The 10351-nt window shown below is 43.8% G+C and overlaps 2 protein-coding genes across 2 annotated transcripts in view; both read left to right on the top strand.

Moving 5' to 3' along the window:
- LOC115223371 (centrosome-associated protein 350) overlaps positions 1 to 750 on the top strand; it is a 98194-nt gene extending 97444 nt beyond the window's left edge. Inside the window, exon 36 of the mRNA XM_029793867.2 lies at positions 613 to 750. The gene's annotated coding sequence lies outside the window, so the exon portion shown is untranslated. The remainder of the gene's footprint in view (positions 1 to 612) is intronic.
- LOC118767572 (centrosome-associated protein 350-like) overlaps positions 1 to 9946 on the top strand; it is a 12388-nt gene extending 2442 nt beyond the window's left edge. Inside the window, exons 2-5 of the mRNA XM_036512340.1 lie at positions 3531 to 3540; positions 4542 to 5804; positions 8265 to 8358; positions 9049 to 9946. Coding sequence (XP_036368233.1) covers positions 4548 to 5804; positions 8265 to 8358; positions 9049 to 9779 — 2082 coding nt within the window. The 5' untranslated portion in view covers positions 3531 to 3540; positions 4542 to 4547 and the 3' untranslated portion in view covers positions 9780 to 9946. The remainder of the gene's footprint in view (positions 1 to 3530; positions 3541 to 4541; positions 5805 to 8264; positions 8359 to 9048) is intronic.
- The last annotated feature ends 405 nt before the right edge of the window (positions 9947 to 10351 follow it).

Raw genomic sequence — 10351 nt, 5'->3', positions numbered from 1 at the left:
CCACCACCACCACCACCACTACTACTACTACCACCACTACTACTACTACTACACCACCACCACTACTACTACTACTATAGTTTTTGTTGTTGTTATAGTTGTAGTAAGCCTTTAATGTTTTTAAAAAAACAATGTTTTAACATAGAAACTAACAGCATATTCGTCTGTAGGAGAGGTGTCATACATCGCAGTGTCTTTGACTTTCCTTCGCATTCCAACCATGACCACTTAGTCTTTGTGTCTCTGTACAAAGCATTATATGCTCCAATGCGTCCGCCTTCTTTTGTTTTTTTTTTTGTTTTAAAGTAGGGTATGATTTATTTTTGCAGAGATTTTGACTGCTATGTCTAGCAGGTCAAGCTATGTCACACAGACCCTTGTTATGAACCCCTTGCCAGCTTGTTCCCTCGTTAGCTTCAATGTTGCCATGTCTTTTAATACAACAGTACAGTGTTGAGTTTTAATTAGTACAGTACAATGTGATGTTATACTATAGCTTAGTACAACATAGTATGGTGTAACATTTATACTGTAATGTGGTACCCTACAGTGTTCTTTTGTCATAATCTATGTCACACTTTCCTGAATGCTATATCTCTGTTCCCACTGCAGGCGTACGACCGCTACATAAACCAAGCAAACGAGGATCTCCAAAGAGAACAGGAAACTTTACAGCGAAATGTTGTAGTTAAACCTCAAATCAAGCAGCCAAAGGTGTTGGAATCCCGTCGCTTCCGGCAACAATCCCATTCAGATGTCAGTTCTTCCAAGCTTAGTTTGTCACAGTCAAGGGATTCCACCGGCTCTAGTGCTGATGAAGGTACCTCCACAATGACTTTCTGGCCTTCTTCTCTTCTTAACGACCCAAAGCCATTTTATACTTACTGTCGAATGTAATGGGTATAAATTTTCTCTCCTTGGGATTTCAAGTTCAAATCTAATTGGAATTGACCTTGTTTATCATCCTTTGTGGGGTGATTAACCCTTTAGTGTTCAGATTCTTTTCTTCTCTAGACACAAGGCCCGAAATGTTGGGTAAGGGGCCAGTCGATTAGATTGACCCCAGTACGCAACTGGTACTTAATTTATCGACCCCGAAATGATGAAAGGCAAAGTCGACCTCGGCAGAATTTGAACTCAGAACGTAAAGACAGACAAAATATCGCTAAGCATTTCGCCCGGCGTGCTGACGTTTCTGCCATCTTGCCGCCTTTAGTGTTCAGATTACTCTGTTAAATGTAATAATTTTTCACTCAAATCGTTTTTAATTAATCCTGCATTATCTTAGAGCTTTGAGGTTTCAATGATTACTCTTTACTGTTTTACTTGTTTCAGTCCTTTGACTGCGGCCATGCTGGAGCACAGCCTTTAGTCGAGCAAATCGATCCCGGGACTTATTCTTTGTAAGCCCAGTACTTATTCTATCAGTCTCTTTTGTCGAACCGCTAGGTGACGGGGACGTAAACACACCAGCATCGGTTGTCAAGCAATGCTAGGGGGACAAACACAGACACACAAACACACACACATATATATATATATACATATATACGACAGGCTTCTTTCAGTTTCCGTCTACCAAATCCACTCACAAGGCATTGGTCGGCCTGGGGCTATAGCTGAAGACACTTGCCCAAGATGCCATGCAGTGGAACTGAACCCAGAACCATGTGGTTGGTTAGCAAGCTACTTACCATACAGCCATTCCTGCGCCTGATTGTTTATTTGAATATAAGACATGTAGAATATTTAGGCCGGCTATGGCCAGTTTAAACGCTAAACGGTTAAATGAGTTACAGTAATGTGTAAGAGGATGGATGAATCGAATCAATAGCATTTATTCATATGGAAATTAATCCTTTGTTTAGTCAATATTGTTGTTATTAGTGGAGGCGCAATGGCCCAGTGGTTAGGGCAGCGGACTCGTGGTCGTAGGATCGCAGTTTCGATTCCCAGACCGGGCATTGTGAGTGTTTATTGAGCGAAAACACCTAAAGCTTCATGAGGCTCCTGCAGGGGCTGGTGGTGAACCCTGCTGTACTCTTTCACCACAACTTTCTCTCACTCTTTCTTCCTGTTTCTGTTGTACCTGTATTTCAAAGGGCCAGCCTTGTCACACTCTGTGTCACGCTGAATCTCCCTGAGAACTATGTTAAGGGTACACGTGTCTGTGGAGTGCTCAGCCACTTGCACGTTAATTCCACGAGCAAGCTGTTCCATTGATCGTATCAGCTGGGGCCCTCATCATCATAACCGACGGAGTGCTCCTACTATTGTTGTTATTACTTTGTTATTATTACTACAGAGGCGGTGAGCTGGCAGAATCGCTAGCACGCCGGTTGAAATGCTTAGCAGTATTGTGTCAGCTGTTACGTCCTGAGTTCGAATTCCACCAAGGTTGACTTTGTTTTTCATCCTTTCGGGGTCAATAAATTAGGTACCAGTTGAGTACTGGGGTCAATGTAATCACCTAGTCCCCTCCCGCCAAATTTGAAGCCTTGTACTTCCAGTAGAAGGATTATTATTATTATTATTATTATTATTATTATTATTATTATTATTATTGAAGGCGGGTAGCAAGTAAAATCATTAGCATGCCAGACAAAATGCTGCTAAGCATTTGACTTTCCTTCGCATTCCAACGATGACCACTTAGTCAAAATGCTGCTAAGCATTTTGTTTGTCTGCATATTCTGAGTTCAAATTCCGCCAAGGTCGACTTTGCCTTTCATCCTTTCGGGGTCGATAAATTAAGTACCAGTTACACACTGGGGTTGATGTAATCGACTCAATCCCTTTGTCTGTCCTTGTTTGTCCCCTCTGTGTTTAGCCCCTTGTGGGCAATAAAAAAACAAGAATTGTTAACGCTTTGGACGAAATGCTTAGCGATATTTCACCCGTCACTACGTTCTGAGTTCAAATTCCATTGAGGTCGGCTTTGCCTGTCATCCTTTCAGGGTTGATAAATTGAGTACCAGTGAAACACTGGGGTCGATGTAATCAACTAACCCCCTCCATCCCACAAATTTCAGGCCTTGTGCCTACCGTAAAAAAGATTATTATTATTATTATTATTATTATTATTATTATTATTATTATTATATCATCATCTTTTTTTTTTTATTTCAGCCTTGTCCTCGCCATTATCACCGATGAAAAGCGAGTTCCATGAAGCTGCAACATGTTCAGTGGCTTTGACCCCAAGACCACTGGAGACAGGAAGCTGCGAGTCGGAAAAGTCACCACCAGCAACCAGCATCAAAGCCAGCATAGCCGAAGAAATAACTTATAATAACATCTCACAAGATATAGTTGATGGTAGCCTGTCCCACTCTTCGCAGTCTTTGGTTGTGATGAAAGATTTACGAGCAAGTTCGAAGCAGCCATCGGACGATGCTGATGTCCAGCTCGGTGGCAAAATGGACGAGAAGGATGTGGCGCTGGCGTCTGAAATAACCGAGAAGAGTTTAGATAAGAAAGTGACTGAGAATACAAAGGGCGACTTTTCTTCCACTTCCAAGGGGCTGGAGAGTTGCCTGTCCACGGAAATATCGGAGAGTATCTCAGAGGAAATGTCTTCGGCGGAGACGGAAGGAAGCGGTAAGAGCAAGGATGTCTCCGAACTGGCAGCGGGCATCATGCCCGTCGTTGTCGACCCGACGACGGCGTTAGCAGCAGAATTACCTTCGCCCCCTCTTCCGACTACTTCCCCGCCGCCGTCGCCCCCGCCACTGCCTTCATCACCACCACTACCGTCGTCGTCCCCGCCACTGCCTTCATCACCACCACCACTACCGTCGTCGTCCCCGCCACTGCCTTCATCACCACCACCACCACTACCGTCGTCGTCCCCACCGGCATCATCACCCCCTGCGTCACCGCCGCCGCCGCCATCTTCATCACCACCACCACCACCTACATCGTCATCACCACCACCACCCTCATTGTCACCACAACCACAACTACCGTCATCATCACCTCCACCACCACCAGCACACTCATCTTCTTTGCCACCTTCGTTGTCATCAGCGCCCTCTCCATTGGCGCATAGTGTTTCGGAACCAAAACCGATCGAGACAACTAAATCCAAAGACTTGTCCGAGAAACACGACGATTCCTCAACATTATCTGGACATTATTACTCGGATGACTTTGAAGTGGACAAAAGCTGGGCCAGTCACCCGTCTCACTGTTCTGCATCCGCAGCTGGACATGACGTAAAGGACAATGGAACCACTACCAGCCTTCGTGATGACAACAGCGATGATGACAACACTGACGATGACATTAGTGAGCAGATCCCAGATCACAGCGAAACCAGCAACAGCAGCAGAAGTTACCCCTTGAAATTAAGCCTGTCTAACGAGGACTTCGTTAAGGAGGACGTGTCTGTAAATGGCAACCGTTTTGTGGATGTTGAATGTTTGAATGAATCGGAAGGTGAGAGGAATTCTGGTGATAATCTCTTTGAACAGGAAAAGGCGCGTGTGATGAATGCAGGCATTGCTGCGGGACGTCCAGCGGAGGAGCTCTCTCGGGAAAGTGAAATGGCAGCTGATATCATTGAAAAGATACGTGAAGCAGGGGGCACCACTTCTGGATCAGAGGAGGCGAGTGAGTCCAAGATGAGCTGGCAGGAGTCAGAGAAGGAAGGTGTATCCGAGACAGGGTTGCAGGAGTCGGAGAAAGAACGTGAGTCCAAGATGAAGTGTCAGGAGGAAGAGAAGAGAGGTGAGTTCAGAACAAGATGGCAGGCATCAAAGAAGGAAGGCGTGTCCAAGACAAGTTTGCAGGAGTCTGAGAAAGAACGTGAGTCCAATACAACGTTGCAGGAGTCAGAGTCGGAAAAGGAATGTGAGTCAAAGATGAGGTTGCAGGAGTCAGAAGAGGAAGACGTGTCCAAGACAAGTTTGCAGGAACAAGAGGAAGAGAGCAAAGGGATTCGTGAGTCGAAGAAGACCGATCAAATTGTCTGTGATTCCAAGAAGGCCGATAAAGCTATTTGTGATTCAGCATCCATATCAGATGAAGAAACTTCTCTTTTAACAGCTTCTCCAAAATCTGTAAATGCAATCCAAACAACAACAACAACGATATCAGTAACAGGTGGAGACGCAGCAGTAATGAAAGAATTACAACGAGCAACGGCAACAGATGTAACAGCGAGAATAGACGTAATGGCAGAATTACAAGATTCCCCAGAAACACCCACCGAAAAGAAAGTCTCTCAGAATGAATACGTAGAGAAACTAGTTTGCGATCTTGTCGATGAGTTTGTGTCTCAGTCCATCACAACTGTCTGTGAAGTGGTCGCCAACAGGAAGCAGACCATGGCCCAGTCCAAAGGGGCGTTACCAAAGCCGAAGAGGAAGTCCTTGTCACTGGGGAACCAGTCAGTTGCTGGTAAAGTATCTCCTCCTGCAACAGCCAGGTCAGCTTGGGAGAAGCCCCCAGAAAGCGGGTTTAACACTCAACAGCAGTATTTTGTTGATGAAATGGTGGCTTCTCTGGTGGACGATGCCGTCGGCAACATTGTGGACATTCACAATCGGAAGTTATCCACTGCATCCCCTTCTGCGTCGCCGGGTAAAAAGGGGAAAGTGAGCATTGACTTAGGGAAAGTGGCCACGCGAAGGGGATCCCATTTTGAACAATCGTCCAGCTTTGAAGAGGATCTTTTCGTGTGGACCCTTTCACCTGAATCCGAGTCTTCCGATGACCTCGGAACTGCCGATGTTGAAGATGCAGACAAGATGGAAAACGTATCCCGACCTCATTCTCCTCTACCCAGTCACATGAAGAAGGTAAAGACCGTTTTTTTTTTTCTTTTTCTATTTTTTTTTTTTGTGATTTAAAATGAAATTATTTTTTATTATCATCATTCATGTAGTCATGGCTTTGGTTGAGAAGCTTGCTTTCCAGTCTGTCTCCCTGTGAAGCGCCTTGGTCAAGTGTCTTTACCATAGCCTCAGGCCAACCAAAAGTTTTGTAAGTGGATATTTGGTAGATGAAAACTGAAAGAAACCTGTCATATATAATACACACACACACGTTCATACATCCAATGTTTTAAATCTGGTTTTTATATAATAATGATAATGAAATTATTGTATACAGTGCTCAGGTGCACCACAACTTGTCAGAGTATATGCAGTAGTGTACAAATGTCTGGAAAGCGAACAATGCATGAGTCAGATACATGCTTGTGTGTGTATAGAGGGGAGAAAATCAGGTGTAGTGTTGGCGAATCTCAGGAAGCATGGAAGTTTTGAAGGATGCAGTACTCCGACAACTAACAACTGATGCTGGCAGTTTGTTCCATGCTTCAGCAACTCTCAGCGTGAAAAAATGTTTCCTGAAGTCATGGGAGCTGTGCTGTTTTCTGACTTTGTAAATATGTCCACGGGTGTTAGATGGGTGGAGTTTGAAAAGGTGCTCAGAGTTATTGTTTGTACGACGGTTGATAATTTTATGGGTGTCTGCCAAGTCAGCTGCCCGACATCGGAGTTTCAATGTGTCCATGCCCAGGGAAGTAAGGCGTTCAGGATATGGCAAATGCCTGATGGAGGGTATTCTTTTGGTTGCACGTCACTGAACGGCTTCCAGACGATTAATATCCTGGGCAAGATAGGGGTTCCAGACCGGTGATGCAAATTCCAGGTGAGGTCTTACCATAGCTATATAAAGCCGCAGATAGATATTCGGAGAGCGGCTCACAAAGGATTTGGTGAGTGATGCTAAGACACCCTCAGCCTTCTTGACAATTTTAGCGATGTGTTTTGTCCAACGCAAAATAACATCCAGGTCACGTTCACATGAAGACTTTTTGAGACTAGTGTTGTGGAGGGAGTAGGTGGACGCTGGGTTTCTCCTCCCAAAATGCATGGTGGTACATTTGTCCACAGCCAGCTTGAGTTGCCAGTCCATGATCCACTGCTGCATTGTGTCCAGGTCTGCTTGCAATAGAGATCTATAGTGTACAGGATCTGACCTCTTTATTTCGAGGTACAGCTTGATGTCATCTGCATATTTCAGCACTGTAGCATTCTTTAAGTTGGCATCTATGTCATTAACATATGCAACAAATAAAAGGGGGCCAAGAACAGATCCCTGTGGTACACCAGATGTCATCTCATAGGGCGAAGAGTGCTGTCCTAGAACTGTGACAACCTCTTTTCGGCCGAAAATAAAGGACTTCAACCAGTTATAGAGTTCGTCTTTTATGCCCAACGCAGAACGCTTCACCATAAGTCTTTTGTGTGGCACAGAGTTAAAAGTCTTAGCAAAGTCCAGGTAAACAACATCCACCCAAGATCTGCGATCAGTGATTTGGGTAACGTCCTCAAGAAACTCGATGAGTTGATTACAGCAGCTGGAGTTAGGAATAAATTCGAATTGTGACGGCTGGATGAGGCTGTGAGACTTCCAGAAGTTCCAGAGTGTTTCTCTGATACAGGATTCCATCAGTTTGGCGATGCAGCTAGTAAGACTAACAGGGCGATAGTTGACAGGCGATGTGCGGTCACCTTTTTTGAACAGAGGGATAACACTGGCAGTTTTCCACTGTTCTGGAGTAACACCATTGTCAAGACAGAATTGGAAGAATAGAGAAAGTTGGCTTAGAAGGAAGTACCCACTGCGTTTGAGAAGTAGGTATGTAACACCATCGAGACCAGGAGAGGCATAGTTGTGTTTATTCTTAAGGTGGCATTGTAGCATTGCTGGTGTAAATTGGTGTTAACGGAGTTGGCTGGATCTACCTCAATGCCATAGCAACTGAGGCAGGCAGGTGCAGCCCACCCCAACTTTTAGGCTGGCTGGCTGGTGCCCATTCTCCCTTGCTATCATGAGGCTTTTTTTTGGAGCTGGATTTTCTACGGGTAGCATGCCCTCGCTTAACCCCAACCTCAGTTTCTAGACATGGGTGGTCCCAAGACCAAGGCCTCTAACCACAGTTTTAAAGAAATGTGGTGGAAAACTAGCTCAGGAAGGTAGGGACGCTACTCCTTGAGACCGCTTTTGGACCCCCTACCTACTTTAATTTTAGTGATTAACAACACTCTCCGTTCCACCCAGTTATTGCTGTTGGTATTATATTTAACCCAGAGCAACCTAGTTACTTATAACACTGTCCACATGGCTCATTTCTCTGTCAGTATCACTTAATATTTCCGTCATAAAGTCACCATTTCATCTCTTAATCTCTTGATATTTCATGAACCCCAATGAGACCTTTTTGGTGTTTTTTTTTCTCTCCTTCATAGACTCCAGACAGCGCGGACACCGATGATTTCTTTGGAGACTTTGATTTGACTCCCTATAAGCCTCCACCACCATATCCAGGTTCCAAAGAAAATGGTAAGCTGTAAACTTATGATTCTATTCTTCTGGTTTTCATTGTATAATGGGGACGGAGTTGTTCCTAAACTTTTCTCTGCTCCTTACTCCTAGGAAATGTTTGATTAAATTTTTGCAACCCTTGCAAAAGTAATATCATGAGAAAAACTAATTTTCCACTAATTAAATAATTATTTAAATAAATAATTAAACCACATACAATACTGTGGGCGAACAAATTGAACCAAAATAAAATTAAGCTTTTGACGCTGAGCATAAAATGATAAAATGTAGATGCAAATTAATCATAGAAACCTTGCCAAAATGAACAGTTGATGCTTGATGCAGCTCTCCAGCCTTGCCACCTCCTGTCAAACTGTTGTGGTTGTTGTTGTTGTGGTTGTTGTTGTGTTGTTGTTGTTGTTGTTAAGGCTACAAACTGGCAGAATCATTAGCATGCAGCGAAATGCTTAGCAGTATTTCATCTGTCTTTACATTCTGAGTTCAAATTCTGCCAAAGTCAGCTTTGCTACTCATCCTTTAGGGGTCAATAAATTAAGTACCAGTCATGTACTGAGGTCAATGTGACTGATTATCCCCCTCCCCACAAATTCCAGGCCTTGTGCCTATATTGGAAAGGATTATTATTATTCGAATCTGTGATAGATTTTCTACTATTGATCCATGGTTTTTTTTTGTTTTTTTTCCCAGATGCAATTGCTAAACCTGAGCTGTTGAAGATCACCAAAGAATATTATGCTGTGCCTCATAAACGTGAAGAAATTCAGCAGTTGGTGTCCGATGCTGTTGAGATTCTTTGGCAAGACAAACAGAAGAGTACGCAGTTACAAGATATTGCTTTACCAGAGACATTCCTCTCCGTTACAGAAAACCTCTCGACTGAGTTTGATGAGCACAGCTGCCGCTCATACAAAACCATGCTTTTTGACTTGACCCGGGAAATTGTGAGTGAAATCTATGCAGACAAGCATGATCAAAGCAACAGACTGCACAAAAGCGAACATGAGGACCAAAGCGAGGGCGTGTTTGCTCAGTTGCTCTTGCAGAACAGTCAGCTGAATATCAACAGATACTATCGTATGCATTCTAAGCCACCGGCATGTCTCGACGAACTGAAACGGGTCGTGGAGAAGGCCATCGGCAGCCTGCTGCATCTGGACGGCGAGGCAGTGCCCTGTGGCAGCAGCAGCCGCGGCCACGAGTTCGACAAATGGAAGACGTCGAAGAAAGACCACGTCGACCGGATCTTGGTGCAAGAACTGCAAGATGAAGAACCGCAGTGGGTGAACTATGACTCCGATGAGCTGCAGCTGAAGTTGCAGCTCACGAACAGTATAATGGACTCTTTGATTGGGAACACTGTCGATACATTTAAACATATTTATAATAAACACTCTCAGTGGCAGCAGGTACAGCTTTAACTTTCTGGACCACCTTCGCACTCATGAGTTGCTCAACCGCCCGGTGCAGCGACTCGTATGAAATGTGCTTATCTAACTGTATATTTCTTCTTTCTGTATTTTAATTCTTATTTTTAATGTGGAGTCACTGTTTGTTGAGAGTAAAAATAAAGTATTTTTTACAATAAGTCTTTAATTTATATATGTACTAGCAGTATCGCCCGGTGTTGCTCGGGTTTGTAAGGGAAATAACTATATAAGCATTTTTAGAGAGTTACTTCCCTTATATAAACCGAGCAAAAAATGCATTAAAAAAACGAAAAAATGATGGTAAATTTTATTTGAAATCGTAGTCTCATCGTAGATGCGCGCTAATACCCAGAAGGGCTTGCTATGATTCATGACTATAAGATATCCGCTTTTGGTTAAACTGCACCGCAAAATGTGGGAGTAGTTAGGAATCTAAATCGGAGGAGACAGACTCTCACACAACTTCAGTTATATATACATCATCATCATCATCATTAGATAGACAAAAAGGGATAACAAAGCCAAGGCTGCGAGTTTTCAGGACATTTATAAGGAAAGACATA

Source organism: Octopus sinensis, linkage group LG23, assembly GCF_006345805.1.
Source record: "Octopus sinensis linkage group LG23, ASM634580v1, whole genome shotgun sequence".
Lineage (NCBI taxonomy): Eukaryota > Metazoa > Mollusca > Cephalopoda > Octopoda > Octopodidae > Octopus > Octopus sinensis.
This window is presented reverse-complemented; position numbering and strand designations above follow the sequence as displayed.